The sequence below is a fragment of the Taudactylus pleione genome, unplaced genomic scaffold (genome assembly GCF_031769625.1).
Source record: "Taudactylus pleione unplaced genomic scaffold, aTauple2 ptg000073l, whole genome shotgun sequence".
NCBI lineage: Eukaryota > Metazoa > Chordata > Amphibia > Anura > Myobatrachidae > Taudactylus > Taudactylus pleione.
Window position 1 is genome coordinate 646,592 of NW_028284475.1, and position 20,284 is coordinate 666,875.

The 20,284-nt window shown below is 45.0% G+C and overlaps 1 protein-coding gene across 1 annotated transcript in view; it reads right to left on the reverse strand.

Moving 5' to 3' along the window:
* Positions 1-11,057: 11,057 nt before the first annotated feature.
* Positions 11,058-20,284, reverse strand: part of KCNN3 (potassium calcium-activated channel subfamily N member 3) — a 119,268-nt gene continuing 110,041 nt past the window's right edge. The window contains exons 7-8 of the mRNA XM_088467529.1: positions 17,583-17,652; positions 11,058-16,999 (exon numbers count right to left, since the gene is read on the reverse strand). Coding sequence (XP_088323655.1) covers positions 16,703-16,999; positions 17,583-17,652 — 367 coding nt within the window. The 3' untranslated portion in view covers positions 11,058-16,702. The remainder of the gene's footprint in view (positions 17,000-17,582; positions 17,653-20,284) is intronic.

Below are 20,284 nucleotides of genomic sequence, written 5' to 3' on the forward strand. Positions count from 1 at the left end.
ACACATTTCCCAGGTCACCCAGCAGGTGCACAGGTGTAGTAATTACTCACTGACACATATCCCAGGTCACCCAGCAGGAGCACAGGTGTAGTCATTACTCACTGACACATTTCCCAGGTCGCCCAGCAGGAGCACAGGTGTAGTCATTACTCACTGACACATATCCCAGGTCACCCAGCAGGAGCACAGGTGTAGTCATTACTCACTGACACATTTCCCAGGTCACCCAGCAGGTGCACAGGTGTAGTAATTACTCACTGACACATATCCCAGGTCACCCAGCAGGAGCACAGGTGTAGTCATTACTCACTGACACATTTCCCAGGTCGCCCAGCAGGAGCACAGGTGTAGTCATTACTCACTGACACATATCCCAGGTCACCCAGCAGGTGCACAGGTGTAATCATTACTCACTGACACATATCCCAGGTCACCCAGTAGGTGCACAGGTGTAGTCATTACTCACTGACACATATCCCAGGTCACCCAGCAGGTGCACAGGTGTAGTCATTACTCACTGACACATTTCCCAGGTCACCCAGCAGGAGCACAGGTGTAGTCATTACTCACTGACACATCCCAGGTCACCCAGCAGGAGCACAGGTGTAGTCATTACTCACTGACACATATCCCAGGTCACCCAGCAGGTGCACAGGTGTAATCATTACTCACTGACACATATCCCAGGTCACCCAGTAGGTGCACAGGTGTAGTAATTACTCACTGACACATATCCCAGGTCACCCAGCAGGTGCACAGGTGTACTCATTACTCACTGACACATATCCCAGGTCGCCCAGCAGGTGCACAGGTGTAATCATTACTCACTGACACATATCCCAGGTCACCCAGCAGGTGCACAGGTGTAGTCATTACTCACTGACACATCCCAGGTCACCCAGCAGATGCACAGGTATAGTCATTACTCACTGACACATATCCCAGGTCACCCAGCAGGTGTACAGGTGTACTCATTACTCACTGACACATTTCCCAGGTCACCCAGCAGGTGCACAGGTGTAATCATTACTCACTGACACATTTCCCAGGTCACCCAGCAGGTGCACAGGTGTAGTCATTACTCACTGATACATTTCCCAGGTCGCCCAGCAGGTGCACAGGTGTAGTCATTACTCACTGACACATATCCCAGGTCGCCCAGCAGGTGCAGAGGTGTAGTCATTACTCACTGACACATTTCCCAGGTCACCCAGCAGGTGCACAGGTGTAGTCATTACTCACTGACACATTTCCCAGGTCACCCAGCAGGGGCACAGGTGTAGTCATTACTCACTGACACATTCCCCAGGTCACCCAGCAGGAGCACAGGTGTAGTCATTACTCACTGACACATATCCCAGGTCGCCCAGCAGGAGCACAGGTGTAGTCATTACTCACTGACATATCCCAGGTCACCCAGCAGGTGCCATAGGTGTAGTCATTACTCACTGACACATTTCCCAGGTCACCCAGCAGGAGCACAGGTGTAGTCATTACTCACTGACACATATCCCAGGTCACCCAGCAGGTGCACAGGTGTAGTCATTACTCACTGACACATATCCCAGGTCACCCAGCAGGTGCCATAGGTGTAGTCATTACTCACTGACACATATCCCAGGTCACCCAGCAGGAGCACAGGTGTAGTCATTACTCACTGACACATATCCCAGGTCACCCAGCAGGTGCACAGGTGTAGTCATTACTCACTGACACATATCCCAGGTCACCCAGCAGGTGCACAGGTGTAGTCATTACTCACTGATACATTTTAAAAGATCCACAGGTGGAGCTAATGATTTCAAATGTGATTTTGTGAGGAGACCTGGAAAACATGCACTGTTTGGGGTCCTGAGGACCGATTTTGAGAACCTGTGGTGTAGGGTCACACCTTCCCAATTACATGGGGCATATTTACTACTGATCACCTATTAGATCTGATAAATAGAATTTCTTCCTGCAGTGATAAGAAATTAAGGGTAATAAAGTTTGGCAATGGCGGCATAGTATAGCAGTGGGGGTAGGGCTGCTGCCGTGACACAGTTTCGCCCTCGCTATATATATATTTCTGGAGGATGTTGGGGCAAGTAGTAAATTTTATTGCTCACAATGATCGCAATTACTTTACGAGAAATAGCAACCCTAGTATTAATGGATATGGCGAGATGTTGACCTTTGCCCTCAGGTTTCCTTTCCCAGGAAGCTGGGCCTCCAAATACAGACCCACTGGGCTGGAATAAGGACTTGTGGGGGATCCTCCGGGCCGGGACAACGAGGGGTAACCGGCCCTATAAGTAGGAACGCTATCCTTATATAAGCCGACTCATTACACATTGGGAATATAAATAAAGATATTTTGTCACCCAACTGAGGAAAGGGCGCACAGAATGCCCATCGGAACTAAGGCACCAGGGCCAGTAGCGCTGCGTACATTGGCACGGTCACGTTTTAGTACCCCCCCTCCCGCTACCTCCCCTAAACGATCTCTGTCTGTCACTCTGCGTCCTAATCCACACTACTACCACCGACACAAGACCATCGCAGCACATGTGCAGCAGCAGCGCCACTCAGACGCAGACACGGGAGAGAAAAACATCGGTCATTTGTGAGAAAACATCGGCATTGCGTCCACCTCTGAATCATGCCCATAGTGATGTTTGTGAGGTAAAAAAAAAAAAATGGTGGAGGAATGTTTTAGTCATGCTGTAACATAAGAATGGCGGGGGAAATGTTTTTGGTAATGCTGTGAGGTAGAGATGGCGGGGGAATGTTTTTGGTAATGGTGTTTGGTAGAAATGGCGGGGAAATATTTTTGGTAATGCTGTGAGGTAGAAATGGCGGGAAATGTTTTTGCCAATGCTGTGAGGTAGAAATGGCGGGGAAATGTTTTTGGTAATGCTGCGAGGTAGAAATGGCGGGGAAATGTTTTTGGTAATGCTGTGAGGTAGAAATGGTGGGGAAATATTTTTCGGTAATGCTGCGAGGTAGAAATGGCGGGGAAATATTTTTGGTAATGCTGCGAGGTAGAAATGGCGGGGAAATATTTTTGGTAATGCTGTGAGGTAGAAATGGCGGGGAACTGTAATTGGCTGCTAATAGTGGTGTTATCCCAGCAATTTTGGCCTTCAAATCGTCGCATGTAATAGCCAGGCTGTCTGTGCTGTATGGGGGATTTTAAAACCACACATTGCTGACGACTTGGTCTATTCTGACATGTTTGCATGTTTGTAGGTTATATATATATATATATATATATATATATATATATATATATATAATTAATTTTTATTAAGTGTTTCTCCCATCCCAAGTAATTAAAAAATCGCCACTTTTACAAAAAGGCTATTACATTCTCCCCTAAATCTCTGTCTGTGTGGTTACGTTGCTGCATAGTGGCTGAATGTCATACAGTACGTACAGATTTAAGCTCATGTTAGATTGGTGGTCTATGATATTTGTTAGGGGATTAAATATCTGCTAACCGTGTCTTTAATTTTAGGTACACACCAATTCGGTATTCTAGCACGTTCCTAGTCTTCCGCAGACTTTTTAGGGAATTATTTCCTTAGAGTTGACTATTATAGACAGTCTCGGTGTACAGTCTCTGAGACACGGGCTTTCTATTCTCGTGCCGTTACCGTTTACCATAACTAAACTGTCTTAACGTGATTTATGCCCATTACACACTATTCTATCCTCTTCAGGAGGTTTGGTTTATTGGGTTGACATGAATATGTCGACATGTAAATCATGTCGACACTGACCATGTCAGACGCTGATGAAATGTCATCATGGTCAGAATTTCAACACTGTGGTTTTAAGAGCAAGATAAAGACCCTGTAGTCACTAAATCTGAAAAATACAGATAAGATCCGCTCCACAAATCAGCAGGGCTTAATAGTGCAATCCATATAAATGAGATAAGTCAGACGGATCCAAAGGGAAACAATAAAAAGTATTTAATAACATATAAGTTAGTTTTCAGTGTAGATGGACTTTGCTGCAGCATAAGGATTTTATACGCCTGTTGCTATATAAATCGCTGTGTAATGCATTGGTCATATTTACTGCTCAGTGTAGTGGGGAAGAGGGTGTTATGTATACGTATATTTGCATTGCTAATTTGTTTTCATACGTAACTTGTTATTAAATCCATTTTATTGTTTCTCTTTAGAACCATCTGACTTAGGGTCTGATTCAGAGATGGACGCTATAGCGCAGCATCGGATCAACTGCGAGACATCTGAGTAACCCATCCGAGTAGAACGTGGTTTTATGGTAAGTCTATCTGTATCAGAATTGTTTTCACGGCGCCCCTAAGGCAAAAGTTTGTTATTGAGAAATTCAGTAAAAATGTAGTGAAGTGAAGTAAATTGCGCTCACCTGTCATCCTTAGGGTCAGTTATGTGGTGGTGACAGGTTTTACACTTCTGTTTGTCCACATATTTACATTACATTGACTATAAATAATTTGATTTGGTGCTGGACCACCAACCTGAGGCACCCCTGCAAGTGTCCCAAGGCACCCCAGGGCGCCACGGCGCACAGTTTAGTAACCACTGCCATAATGGTAACGTCGTCATTTTGATAATATAAACACTTTATATTCTGTTTATGTCGACATTTTCCGCACGTATATGATGTTAACATTTTAACCGTGTCGACTTTCTGACTGCATACCCTTGTGAGGTCCTCCCAGACAGTGTTACTGGCGCATTAACTATCATTGGAATATTTCATAACTTTATCTGCAGCAATAAACTTCCTCACATGAGTCTGATAAACTCAGCAAGTCCTGATCCAATAGGGGCGTTCATTTCCCAGCGATCGCAGCACCTAATCCTGCTGCTTTGCTAACATTTACTCGATTGGATACATAAACCAAAATAACTGCACCAATACTGCATTGGAACAAGGCGAACGAAAAAGTACCTTGTTACATCCATGTGATCTGGACTGGATCCATATATCGGTGTCAGTTTGTCAGATCTAAACCCCGAGTTGTAATTTCTTTACATTTTTTTGCAATGTAACCAAGCAGTTACTAGGGGTCTTTTTTTTTACGCCACATAAAAGTGCGAAAGGTATTATTCATGAGCTGGGCGTCCGGTTTTGTCAGCTGAAGGGGTAAAAGCTGTAGAGGGTATATTAGTTTTGGAAACAAAATAATTTTTCAGGAGACTTGCTCTGTCTAATGGGATAAACAAAGATGGCCCCACAATAGAGTCGATCCCTAAAGCTGCATACACACACAACAATTTTATCAACGATTTTCTGTCAGATTTTTTCAAGTGTAATGAACGATTTTTTGAACTACAAACGATTTTTGGAACTTCCCTTAATGAAAATCGTTCAGTTGGTCAGTCAGAATGAACTACAAACTGGAACGCGCATGAACGATAATCGTTCGTCGTTATAACTCAGAAACTGAACGATTTTTTTCAACGATTGAACGATAACGACGTCGTTATAGTTAAATCGTTCAAAAAATCGTTACGTGTGTATGCACCTTAAAGGAGCATACACACTAGATGATATGCTCCCTGAGCGATATCGTGTAGTGTGTCCCCGGCAGGCTGTGCTCAGTGTCGTTCATGACATTAACGATATCGTTCAGCGCCGGGCTCTCTCCCCAATTCCCCAACATGCAGCAACCTGACAATATCGTCAGGTTGGCCTGCATGTGTGCCCGATGAACGATAAAGACGAACGACCTGTGGGAACGCGCATCATTAGTCGTTCATCGTTATCGTTCATCATTTAGGTTAAAAAATGGACGATAAAGTGAACGACAACGTTATCGTTCAGTCGTCCACTTTAATCGCCCAGTGTGTGCGTACCTTAAGAGTTAATTTGCAAGTGTTAACCGATTACACCCCTGTCTGGACGGGTGTGGAATGAAATTCAGAATCTCGACATTGGCGTTAGGTCGACAATAAATATGTCGACCTATAGTTAGGTTGACATGGCTAAAATGTCGACACAAGAATGTCAACATATGGGTTTTTTGCTTATATTGGCCTTTTCCTAAAAATCAACAAAAAAACATGTTAAAATTCTTGTGTTGAAATGTTAATTATCGACATTTTGAATGTGTCGACATTTTATCCATGTCAACCTAATTGTATTCCAAAGTATTGTTTGTCAACCTAACATCCATGTTGACTTTCTGACTATCGACATTCAGAACCATTCTGAATGTCGACTACCTGTCTGGATAACGTCAGGGTATCCTGGGACTCTAAATAGACATTGAACAGAATGGTAGGAGGAGAGCAGCCTTGTCTAGTACCTCAATGCACTTCAAATGAGAGGCTGCAATAGTCATTGATAGTCAACAAAGTATTAGGGGCGGGAAGGGGACAGGTTACAAATATTTAATGAGTGCAGTAAAATCCATTCCACCCACCAAGAGACTGTGGGCCTGATTCAGACCCGCTCGCAAGAGCTAGAGCGCTCACGAGCGGGTTGATGGCATGCTCTGCGCACGTGCAGCGGCCAAGCCCCGGAGCGAGAGAGGAAATGTCTCGCTCCGTGGCTCACTACAAAAGGGGCGGCTGTTGATGTTGATCGACAGCTCGCCCCGTTTTGTAGGTGTGGCTTCATAAATGGAGGCGTTCCCATGCGAACGCCTGCCGTTTGTGGGTGGCCCCACTGACATCACCAGTGATGTCAGTGGGAGAGCTTCCGGCTCTATTAGAGCCAGAAGCTCTCTGGGGCTTGCGGCCACGAGACCCTACCACAAGGGTCTCGTCGCAAGCCCCGATGGTCGCGATGGTCTTGACCATCACGACCATCATCCTGGCCGCTCGCAATAGCTGTGGGTGGTCACCCACAGCTAAGTGAGCGTCCAGGAGGCCGCGCAAAAAAACCGCCCTGATTCAGAGCGAGCGCTCTTTCAGAGCGTCCATCTCTGAATCAGGCCCCGTGTCAGTGCCATATGGGCTTCCAGGCTCTGTAGCATATTAGTAGAGTTAGGTTTGCAGAAGAGGCGATTACTGCCATCGGGTGATCCATCAGGTGGTTGCTTTGTACTATAGCCTATAAGCTATGCTTTTATACAAAGATTTTAAAATCTGCACTGAATAGGGTGATCATGCAGTAAGAGGAGTGAAGGGGAGGGGGGCTTTATTAGGGTTCAGGCCTAGAGAGGTATTAGCCTGGTTATAAGTCAGGTAATGTGTATGTCGGCCATGAATCGTTTGGTATAGGTCAAGTAACAGAGGAATTAGCTTAGTTTTTAGGAGCTTATAATATTCTCCCGCTAAGCCGCCTGGACCCGGGGATATATGTAGGGGTAAGCTAGAAATGGGCTCCATCATAGCGAGAATAGATTCTCCTTGTGCCAACTTTGCTGTCTCTGACATAAGTAAAAACGACATAACAAATAGACAAAAAACCACAAAGATGAGATGAGCGCACTCTAATGTTGGCAGCACAATGTGGAGCGCAGAAGGCAGACACGGCAGTAATGTTATGTAAACCACTTTTCCGGTCTTGGCATTAGAATGATGTTTATACAGTAGCTGTAATGCCGACACAGTAAAAATGCTTTAAAGAACGTTACTGCCATAATGGCTACGCCATGGACAAGGGGGCTTCAAGGGTGGCACAATAAGACAACAGCAAAGTGGCAGTGGCAAAGCCTAAGGGGATCTGAGTGAGGACTTGTGAGGGCAATGCGCACACAATGTGTTTTGTTGGGTCTGGTGACACGAGCGCACCCCAAACGGGCGGGAAAGCCAAGGCATCAGCCAATCAGCATCTTCTAGGCTAATCAAAGGTCCCATTAGTACAGGGAGACACTAGTGACACACCACAAATGGGCGGGAAAGCCAAGGCATCAGCCAATCAGCATATTCTAGGCTAATCAAAGGTCCCATTAGTACAGGGAGACCGTAGTGACACACCCCAAATGGGCGGGAAAGCCAAAGCATCAGCCAATCAGCATCTTCTAGGCTAATCAAAGGTCCCATTAGTACAGGAGACAGTAGTGACACACCCCAAATGGGCGGGAAAGCCAAGACATCAGTCAATCAGCATCTTCTAGGCTAATCAAAGGTCCCATTAGTACAGGGAGACAGTAGTGACACACCCCAAATGGGCGGGAAAGCCAAGGCATCAGCCAATCAGCATCTTCTAGGCTAATCAAAGGTCCCATTAGTACAGGGAGACAATAGTAACACACCACAAACGGGCGGGAAAGCCAAGGCATCAGCCAATCAGCATCTTCTAGGCTAATCAAAGGTCCCATTAGTACAGGAGACAGTAGTGACACACCCCAAACGGGCGGGAAAGCCAAGGCATCAGCCAATCAGCACCTTCTAGGCTAATCAAAGGTCCCATTAGTACAGGGAGACACTAGTGACACACCCCAAATGGGCGGGAAAGCCAAGGCATCAGCCAATCGGCACCTTCTAGGCTAATCAAAGGTCCCATTAGTACAGGAGACAGTAGTGACACACCCCAAATGGGTGGGAAAGCCAAGGCATCAGCCAATCGGCACCTTCTAGGCTAATCAAAGGTCCCATTAGTACAGGGAGACACTAGTGACACACCCCAAACGGGCGGGAAAGCCAAGGCATCAGCCAATCAGCACCTTCTAGGCTAATCAAATGTCCCATTAGTACAGGGAGACACTAGTGACACACCCCAAACGGGAGGGAAAGCCAAGGCATCAGCCAATCAGCACCTTCTAGGCTAATCAAAGGTCCCATTAGTACAGGGAGACACTAGTGACACACCCCAAACGGGTGGGAAAGCCAAGGCATCAGCCAATCAGCATCTTCTAGGCTAATCAAAGGTCCCATTAGTACAGGGAGACAGTAGTGACACACCCCAAACGGGCGGGAAAGCCAAGGCATCAGCCAATCAGCACCTTCTAGGCTAATCAAAGGTCCCATTAGTACAGGGAGACACTAGTGACGCACCCCAAATGGGCGGGAAAGCCAAGGCATCAGCCAATCAGCATCTTCTAGGCTAATCAAAGGTCCCATTAGTACAGGAGACACTAGTGACACACCCCAAACGGGCGGGAAAGCCAAGGCATCAGCCAATCAGCACCTTCTAGGCTAATCAAAGGTCCCATTAGTACAGGGAGACACTAGTGACGCACCCCAAATGGGTGGGAAAGCCAAGGCATCAGTGAATCAGCATCTTCTAGGCTAATCAAAGGTCCCATTAGTACAGGGAGACACTAGTGACGCACCCCAAACGGGTGGGAAAGCCAAGGCATCAGCCAATCAGCATCTTCTAGGCTAATCAAAGGTCCCATTAGTACAGGGAGACAGTAGTGACACACCCCAAACGGGCGGGAAAGCCAAGGCATCAGCCAATCAGCACCTTCTAGGCTAATCAAAGGTCCCATTAGTACAGGGAGACACTAGTGACGCACCCCAAATGGGCGGGAAAGCCAAGGCATCAGCCAATCAGCATCTTCTAGGCTAATCAAAGGTCCCATTAGTACAGGAGACACTAGTGACACACCCCAAACGGGCGGGAAAGCCAAGGCATCAGCCAATCAGCACCTTCTAGGCTAATCAAAGGTCCCATTAGTACAGGGAGACACTAGTGACGCACCCCAAATGGGTGGGAAAGCCAAGGCATCAGTGAATCAGCATCTTCTAGGCTAATCAAAGGTCCCATTAGTACAGGGAGACACTAGTGACGCACCCCAAACGGGTGGGAAAGCCAAGGCATCAGCCAATCAGCATCTTCTAGGCTAATCAAAGGTCCCATTAGTACAGGAGACACTAGTGACGCACCCCAAATGGGCGGGAAAGCCAAGGCATCAGCCAATCAGCATCTTCTAGGCTAATCAAAGGTCCCATTAGTACAGGAGACACTAGTGACACACCCCAAACGGGCGGGAAAGCCAAGGCATCAGCCAATCAGCACCTTCTAGGCTAATCAAAGGTCCCATTAGTACAGGGAGACACTAGTGACGCACCCCAAATGGGCGGGAAAGCCAAGGCATCAGCCAATCAGCATCTTCTAGGCTAATCAAAGGTCCCATTAGTACAGGGAGACACTAGTGACGCACCCCAAATGGGCGGGAAAGCCAAGGCATCAGTGAATCAGCATCTTCTAGGCTAATCAAAGGTCCCATTAGTACAGGGAGACACTAGTGACACACCCCAAACGGGTGGGAAAGCCAAGGCATCAGCCAATCAGCACCTTCTAGGCTAATCAAAGGTCCCATTAGTACAGGAGACACTAGTGACACACCCCAAACGGGCGGGAAAGCCAAGGCATCAGCCAATCAGCATCTTCTAGGCTAATCAAAGGTCCCATTAGTACAGGAGACACTAATGACGCACCCCAAACGGGCGGGAAAGCCAAGGCATCAGCCAATCAGCACCTTCTAGGCTAATCAAAGGTCCCATTAGTACAAGAGACAGTAGTGACACAGTTTCTAAAAGTACCACAGCGTGGAGAAAAACCAGGGCCGGATGACTCTCTATTGCAGCTGCCACTAGATCTTCAGACAATACTGAACGGCCATTTTCAGCGTCCCTGAAGATCGACCTGGCATGACAAAGCCAATTGGGAGTTCTTCTTCGCTAGCCGTATCTAGGGAGGCCTGTATGACAGAGAGTTGTTTAGTAGTGGGCTACGAAGGACTCACGGTCACTTTCGCCTTTATCCTAAGTGCCATGCCACTGACTTTACAGAAATGCACAGTGTAGGTTGGTAGATTCGCACACAGGAGGTGACAGTGATGTCACAGCAGCTCAAATGACTGCAGTCTCAGCTTCATGACCTGTATCCAATCCTATCTGGACACTGTCCTAAAATATGTGAGAGTGGCTTCAGCTATGTATAGTGGAGTGATGGGAGGTAATAATGGGCAGGGTATTTACTGTACCTTTTATGCTTCATATAGTATATGATTATTGCACTTGCGGTTTTAGTCGTCCTTTAATATCAGACACCTGATATCACACACACACGGACACACAAAAAAAGGAAGACGCAAAGGCGTATTGTATTTCATAGCAAATGTAATTATACTTTATTAACCATGGATAAGCGTGATGGCACCTGGATGAGCCAGGGCCACCCCACTAGCATTCTGTCTATAATCTCTATATAGAAAGAGTATAAAATAGCTTGCTTGGTTAAGGAGATCTTTTATAAAATATAAAAAAATACGTTGGTGGAAGGTACATATTTAGTAAAATAAAAGGAGATGAATGAGAGGCCATCGGCACATCGGTCCAGGAGAGTAATGGCGACAGGTGATGAACTTTCTACATTCTGCAAGACAAATATGGCGCTTTTCTACACGGCGACGTCTGTAGGATTAGTCTGGACATTTTGCTGTTTTTTTCACCGCAGGATTGACAATCGTGTGCCGAGGAAATGGAAGCTTAAAGCTGAAAACAGCCAATGGAGAACCTACAGCTGTTGTTGAACTACAATACGGGTTACAAATGACCTTCCTGACCACACCTGACCATCCAGCTCGCAGCTGAGCATCCTGCCCGCAGCTGACCATCAGGCTTACACCTGACCATCCTGCCCGCAGCTGACCATCAGGCTCACACCTGATTTTCCTGCCCGCACCTGAGCTTCCAGCCCGCAGCTGACCATCAGGTTCACACCTGATTTTCCTGCCTGCACCTGAGCATCCAGCCCGCAGCTGACCATCAAACTCACACCTGACCATCCTGCCCGCAGCTGACCATCAGGCTCACACCTGATTTTCCTTCCCGCACCTGAGCTTCCAGCCCGCAGCTGACCATCAGGCTCACACCTGATTTTCCTTCCCGCACCTGACCATCAGGATCACACCTGACCATCCTGCCCGCAGCTGACCATCAGGCTCACACCTGATTTTCCTGCCCACACCTGAGCTTCCAGCCCGCAGCTGACCATCAGGCTCACACCTGATTTTCCTGCCCTCACCTGACCATCAGGATCACACCTGACCATCCTGCCCGCAGCTGACCATCAGGCTCACACCTGATTTTCCTGCCCACACCTGAGCTTCCAGCCCGCAGCTGACCATCAGGCTCACACCTGATTTTCCTAACCCGCACCTGAGCTTCCAGCCCGCAGCTGACAATCAGGCTCACACCTGATTTTCCTGCCCGCACCTGATTTTCCTGCCCACACCTGAGCTTCCAGCATGCTGCCTGTGGGGTCTGACCATAATCCGAAATAAAATAATTCCCAAATCTCCCTAAAGACTGTGGTAGAGATGGACGGCCTGATTTAGCGCTTGCGGCAATACATCCATACATTTCCGTTTCATGCACTTTGTAAAATCCGTGCAACTTTACATCCCGGGCCCGTCATTCCCAAACTGCCCCAAGACTAAAGCACAAAGTTAACGCATCTTACAAATACATATAACACAAATTTGCAATGGGAGGGGTCATAAACATACACCTGAATGCCTCCGGCCCCCTCAAGCGTACAGAAGTATAAGATAGGCACAACTCTAAATATGGGCACCAGACAGGCATGTGCAGAGAGACCAAATTGATGCGGGTTGCTTTTTTTTTTCACGTAGCGTAAATGCAACTCTAAGCCAGGCCCAAACTATCTGCATATCATTTTGCTACCATCAGACAACTTTAACTATGTCTGAAGATTTTAGGTGTTTGATGCCTCAAGGTGATGTTTTCCTGGGCAATGAAAACAAGCAGCTCTGCTTGATGATATCAAGAAACGGACAAGCGGGCACAGCCGGGTGCTACTGACCAAAAGAAACGTATAGACTGCACAAAGCTTCCAAGGCAAATGAATAAATTAAAGCCATCTTAACATGAGAAACTCCTTTAAAGACCCCACAATTACCTCTATATAACACGCAGGTGATGATAATATATGCAAGTAAATTAATACTCCTGTAAATGAGATCTGCATAATCTCTATGTGGTGATGTCATCGCCTATAATCGGTGAGTCGTGATGTCACCACGGTGAGTCGTGATGTCACCACTTCATTGGGAAATCTTGTGTATTATAAGGAATATGAGAACACTGTTCAACAACAGCCTGAAGGTCACCCACTGCAGTGGTCTAGCTTAAAGCTTAGATTCCCCCTGTCTACTGGTTGGTGACAGTCTGGATAAATCTGAGTGCAACCATCACTTTTTTTCCAGTGTACTGTCCATCCTTCTCATCTTGCACTCTTATTTTACTATCATCTCCTCAAAATGAGCCCGGGACGGGCATAAACCATTGGAGGTGACAAATTGCCATCTCCGTTAGCTTCAACAACGTGCAAAGTCCCTGTCTCCGACTGATCCTTGTTACAGACTAACGGACATTAAGCGCCATGGGAAGGATGGTTTTTCTCTAATATCCAGGAGTCTGCCCAACCCCCTCCCTCACCCTGTGGTACCCACGAGGAATGACCCATGGAGGGCGCTATGGCCAGACATGGGGATAAAGTCCAGTGTACACATTAAATGCTAAAACAAAGGCCTACTTTTATAGAAAACGGTTGTCCACAGGAAATGTGTAAACTCCAAAGCAGCTCATTGATTTTTATTTAAAAATAACAGATTTTCTTCAGTTTTCCGATGGAGGAGATTTGAAGCCGTTTATTAGTTGTACTCCATGTTTAACATGGCGGCAGGTACTGACCAACGTCTTTGGGTATGTTAAAAACAGTAATACGGTAATGAATACCCATGCTCCTCTCCTCCAGTTATTCCACAGGATCATATTAAAGGTGCACGTAATGCTTAAAGTCTAAATTTTAAAGGCAAATATATAAAGTGCACCTGTCACCTCGAGATTCCTTGGGCTGAAACAATATTCATTAAGAACCAATGACATCACTGAGAATGCAGCCTATCCAGTCACTAGGAGCCAGTGACATCACTGAGATTGCAGCCTACCAGTCACTAGGAGCCAGTGACATCACTGAGAATGCAGCCTATCCAGTCATTAAGGACCAGTGACATCACTGAGACTGCAGCCTATCCAGTCATTAAGGACCAGTGACATCACTGAGACTGCAGCCTATCCAGTCATTAGAAACCAGTAACATGAATGAGAGTGCAGCCTATCTAATTGCTAGGAACCAGCGACATATTTTGAAAGTGTGGCCTATCCATTCATTAGGAACCGGTGATGTCACCTAGCCATGGCAGCCATTATATTATGATGTTTATGAGAATATTGGCTTGTCATCATACAAAATGGCTGCCTCCATTTGTTCAGGTGACAGGTGCGCTTAAAGGAATTTTTATGAGTTTAGAAAACATACTACACAACCTCCTACCACTACAGAAGAAGGATATCGGGCAGCCAGAGGACCTATGTTTAATCTAGCCCGTAATGGATGAATGAATGCCCTCGCTGGTAAAAAGAGGCCACAGGAATGTTCAGCAGATACGGAATTCCTACTCACTAACCCAGAAGCACAGTTCAGGTTTCAGGCCGCCTTTCCTTGTGTAGAATATATCAACTGAATTGCCAACATTTTCAAATCATTTCCATGGACACTACTGCAGAATCGGGATACTGTCTCTGTGAAGTGTGGAGCACTACAAATCCCAGCATGCTATGTTGCCAGAATTAAATACTAAATGTATTTTTTTTGTCCTCTTGAAAATCTCCTCTAGAGACATCTGTAACTAATGTGCAGAATATATTGCTATATATCTGACATGGGGGATAGAACAGAGCAATGTTCTGCAGATCTCTTAGAGAGTCAGTAATGTAATAATCTGTGAGTATTGTAATCTAATATTCTGCAAATTATTAGGATAAAATGTAATTGACCTGAAACAACCTTTCACGTAGTGATGCCTTTTATCGGCCCGGTCACAAATCACCTCACATGATCCTGCTTGCGGTGCAGTAGAAACGGTTAGAGGCGAGTGTCGATATGATGGGGCTGAGTGTAATAGCCTGCATATTGCCAAAAGGGCTGATGTCTCAACAGCTTATCCGCAATATTTAAATCAATGACTTTTTTATTAAAGGCAAAACCAACCTTGGTGAAAAATTTACTGCTTTTCAATCCCGCCTCTAAATCGCCGCTATATCCGTACTTTCGGCGACCCGCAGGCTGTTACATTGGCCCGATGTGTCAATAGCGGAAACTGAATCTTCAAGATCGTCCTTACAAAACATTAATGCTCTTTGTGGCTTCTGCTCTGTAAAGAAGAGAATGACTTTTGTAGAAGACCAAGAAATGTACATGCCATATAAAAGAATGACCTTCGCCACCGTATATTTGGGGAGAAGAGTTAAGAATTTTGGAGAGAAGAATTTAAGGGTCATGGGGGGAGGCCTTAAAGGCTTTGGCACAAAGTTATTTGAACCAGAATACAATGGCCTTGTGAAAGTATTAACCTCTGCAATTGGTTTCACTTCTCTATTATATCAGTTCCTAATAGAATTATTATTAAGAGAGCATTCTATTATCTCACTAGGAAGTTACTACTGACATCACTGAGGCATGAGGCACTTTGTGATGCCTCAGAGGGGCTGCTGAATTGATAGACTGAATACTGGTTCGGCTGGAAACGGCTGCAATTCCTGCCTTAGCGAGTAGTGTCACATACAAGTGTTAATGATGTATGTAGGCGGGATGGTAACTTGGAATCAGAATAGGGTTCCCGCCCAGTTAAATGCCATGGGAAATGAACGCACAAGGACGTGTCCTCTGGTAGAGACAGGATGATGAACGCCGTTGTTTTTAGCATAAATCTTTTTTTTTTTCTTGTGATGGGGAGTCACTGGTAAGAGAAAATCGCAGCTCCGATGCTTCAAAATGAACTACAGTCCCTATTCTACAGCGAGAGAGCCCCCGGCTGTAGGTAGTGGTACACAGTGATTCTTATGACGCCACATCACCTCATGGCCTGGACCAGTTTGGGCAACTAGTAGTGTATTACTTTTTTTTTTTTTTTTGGTTGTGTCTCGGTGCAAAAATACATATAGAAGTGGCACTCGCCCACTTGTAGCGCAGGTAAATACATGCTGCGCAACAAGCGACAATTTATTTTTCGCCACCCCAAAGCTAGTGGGGTACTGTTTTTTTACCCCTTTTTGCGTCTCCTTTGATTTTAACAGCAGTTTATTGAATATAAGTTTTAGCATTTCGATGCCAAGCACAGAATTTCGATGTATAAAAGCACAAGGACTCCCCTGTCCTTCTAACGACAAGCCCCACTGACGTAAACCATGTCTTCGACAACCTTGTCCCCACCTAGAGCAGAACCCGCAGAGATCTTACCACCAGGGGCGCAGTTGTTTGTGACAGTAGCGGCCTTTAATGTGCAGGCACTTATTTATATAGAAATCTGTAGGAAGAGAATCAGGCCGAGACTTCAGACGTGCGGAGCTTACTTGCGCTGGCATTGGCCAACGTGGAAGTGCCTGGGCGTTGGAGGGCAGTGTTAGAGCGAAACGGGCAACATCAGGAAGATCAGAGAATTTGTTGGCAGGAGGAACAGCGGTTGTAACCCGTTTCTGTTTCCCGCTAAGCATCGCAGGTTACTTGGCAGTGAATGAATGGATGCGCCATATTGTTTGATTCCTCTAGCAGTTCTGCTCCTCGTCTGTCAGCCCACGTTGAGGGCTGGCTGGCTTTCCTAAAGTAAGGGCTACCCAGGGCTAGCTGAGATTACATGGTGTTTAGAGAGCCAGCAGTCTCGACTTCTCCTAAATATTCCCACCGAGCTCAAACAACTCAAGGGGCTACCGCCCCAACTCTAACCTGCGCCCACTCAGCAGCTACTGGAGCTGGTGTGCGGCGTTGGAAAGGATGCCGAACTGATCCCCATGGGGCTGTCAGAAAGAGGAGTTTGTGGTGTCCCAACTGCGACGCTCAACCCCCGCGATTCTAGGACCACAGACAGGAGATGCTGTTGCTGCTGTCGTAGGGCATCCACAATCAGGCCAGGAAGGGTGTTAAATGAGGAGGAGATCTGGTCCAGCTTGGTTTCGAGACTGCCGATCTGCTTCTCCAGATCCTCACTGCGATCGTTCAGCTCGGTTATAAGATCGTACATCACGCTCTGCATCTGCAGGAGAGTAGGAAAAGTAAATGAGTTTCGATCTGATCTCTTGTGACATAAGGACAATTGTGCTAATCCTGCAATTCCCTTCTGCAGTCTTCTCAGATGACCACTAATAACTTGCAGCCTAGGTGCTTCTTCCATCTACTGATGTCAGACACTCTACTGACCGCAACCAGCGTGCTTTAGGACAGACATAGGACTGAAAAGGGTTAGACAGGGTTAGAACATGGCGTATGAGAGACTCACAATCGGGGAGACACTCCTAAGTATTGAGTTGGCACAGACAGTGGCGTGGCATCAAGTATCACCAGAGGCACCACGATAACTCTTCATATGTTGTCAGCAGCTGGACACCTCAGTAATGTCAGGCAGGTGGTCACCTCTATAATGTCAGCAGGTGGACACCTCAGTAATGTCAGGCAGGTGGTCACCTCTATAATGTCAGGCAGGTGGACACCTCTGTAATGTCAGGCAGGTGGTCACCTCAGTAATGTCACATTCAGCACTTAGGTTATTGTGAATTGCATAGATAAATCTGTCGGGCTCTATGTAGGCAGGCTGGACACTACTCTGTGCATCTACTCACTTTCGAGAGGTCCACCAAGGTGTTGGCCTGATCGCTGAGCTTTCTCTGCTCCATCTTCACACTCCTCAACCTGAGGGAAAACAAGTGAGGAGAAATTATTGATACTTTGACTCGTTCCCCTTAACCAAATGTTGTAAAGCGTCATACGGATCTATCTATCCCTAGGTCCTTAGAATTCCATGTCCAAATACAGTCATGGAGAGGCAATGTTCTCCCCATCTATATGTAACCATTATATAATCAGAGGCAATGTTCTCCCCCATCTATATGTAACCATTATATAATCAGAGGCAATGTTCTCCCCCATCTATATGTAACCATTATATAAACAGGCAATGTTCTCCCCCATCTATATGTAACCATTATATAATCAGAGGCAATGTTCTCCCCATCTACATGTAACCATTATATAAACAGGCAATGTTCTCCCCATCTATATGTAACCATTATATAATCAGAGGCAATGTCCTCCCCCATCTATATGTAACCATTATATAATCAGAGGCAATGTTCTCCCCATCTATATGTAACCATTATATAATCAGAGGCAATGTTCTCTCCCATCTATATGTAACCATTATATAATCAGAGGCAATGTTCTCCCCCATCTATAAGTAACCATTATATAATCAGGCAATGTTCTCCCCCATCTATATGTAACCATTATATAATCAGAGGCAATGTTTTCCCCCATCTATATGTAACCATTATATAATCAGGCAATGTTCTCCCCCATCTATATGTAACCATTATATAATCAGGCAATGTCCTCCCCCATCTATATGTAACCATTATATAATCAGGCAATGTTCTCCCCATCTATATGTAACCATTATATAATCAGAGGCAATGTTCTCCCCCATCTATATGTAACCATTATATAATCAGAGGCAATATTCTCCCCATCTATATGTAACCATTATATAATCAGAGGCAATATTCTCCCCCATTTATATGTAACCATTATATAATCAGAGGCAATGTTCTCCCCCATATATATGTAACCATTATATAATCCGAGGCAATGTTCTCCCTCATCTATATGTAACAATTATATAATCAGAGACAATGTTCTCCCCATCTATATGTAACCATTATATAATCAGAGGCAATGTTCTCCCCCATGTATATGTAACCATTATATAATCAGAGGCAATGTTCTCCCCCATCTATATGTAACCATTATATAATCAGAGGCAATGTTCTCCCCCATCTATATGTAACCATTATATAATCAGAGGCAATGTTCTCCCCCATCTATATGTAACCATTATATAATCAGAGGCAATGTTCTCCCAATCTATTTGTAACCATTATATAATCAGAGACAATGTCCTCCCCCATCTATATGTAACCATTATATAATCAGAGGCAATGTTCTCCCTCATCTATATGTAACCATTATATAATCAGAGACAATGTTCTCCCCATCTATATGTAACCATTATATAATCAGAGACAATGTTCTCCCCATCTATATGTAACCATTATATAATCAGAGGCAATATTCTCCCCATCTATATGTAACCATTATATAATCAGAGGCAATGTTCTCCCCCATCTATATGTAACCATTATATAATCAGAGGCAATGTTCTCCCCCATCTATATGTAACCATTATATAATCAGAGGCAATGTTCTCCCCATCTATATGTAACCATTATATAATCAGGCAATGTTCTCCCCCATCTATATGTAACCATTATATAATCAGACAATGTTCTCCCCATCTATATGTAACCATTATATAATCAGAGGCAATGTTCTCCCCCATCTATATGTAACCATTATATAATCAGAGGCAATGTTCTCCCCATCTATATGTAACCATTATATAATCAGGCAATGTTCTCCCCCATCTATATGTAACCATTATATAATCAGACAATGTTCTCCCCATCTATATGTAACCATTATATAATCAGGCAATGTTCTCCCCATCTATATGTAACCATTATATAATCAGAGGCAATGTTCTCCCCCATCTATATGTAACCATTATATAATCAGAGGCAATGTCCTCCCCCATCTATATGTAACCATTATATAATCAGAGGCAATGTTCTCTCCCATCTATATGTAACCATTATATAATCAGAGGCAATGTCCTCCCCCATCTATATGTAACCATTATATAATCAGAGGCAATGTTCTCTCCCATCTATATGTAACCATTATATAATCAGAGGCAATGTCCTCCCCCATCTATATGTAACCATTATATAATCAGAGGCAATGTTCTCCCCCATCTATAAGTAACCATTATATAATCAGGCAATGTCCTCCCCCATCTATATGTAACCATTATATAATCAGGCAATGTTCTCCCCATCTATATGTAACCATTATATAATCAGAGGCAATGTTCTCCCCCATCTATATGTAACCATTATATAATCAGAGGCAATATTCTCCCCATCTATATGTAACCATTATATAATCAGAGGCAATATTCTCCCCCATTTATATGTAACCATTATATAATCAGAGGCAATGTTCTCCCCCATATATATGTAACCATTATATAATCCGAGGCAATGTTCTCCCTCATCTATATGTAACAATTATATAATCAGAGACAATGTTCTCCCCATCTATATGTAACCATTATATAATCAGAGGAAATGTTCTCCCCCATCTATATGTAACCATTATATAATCAGAGGCAATGTTCTCCCCATCTATATGTAACCATTATATA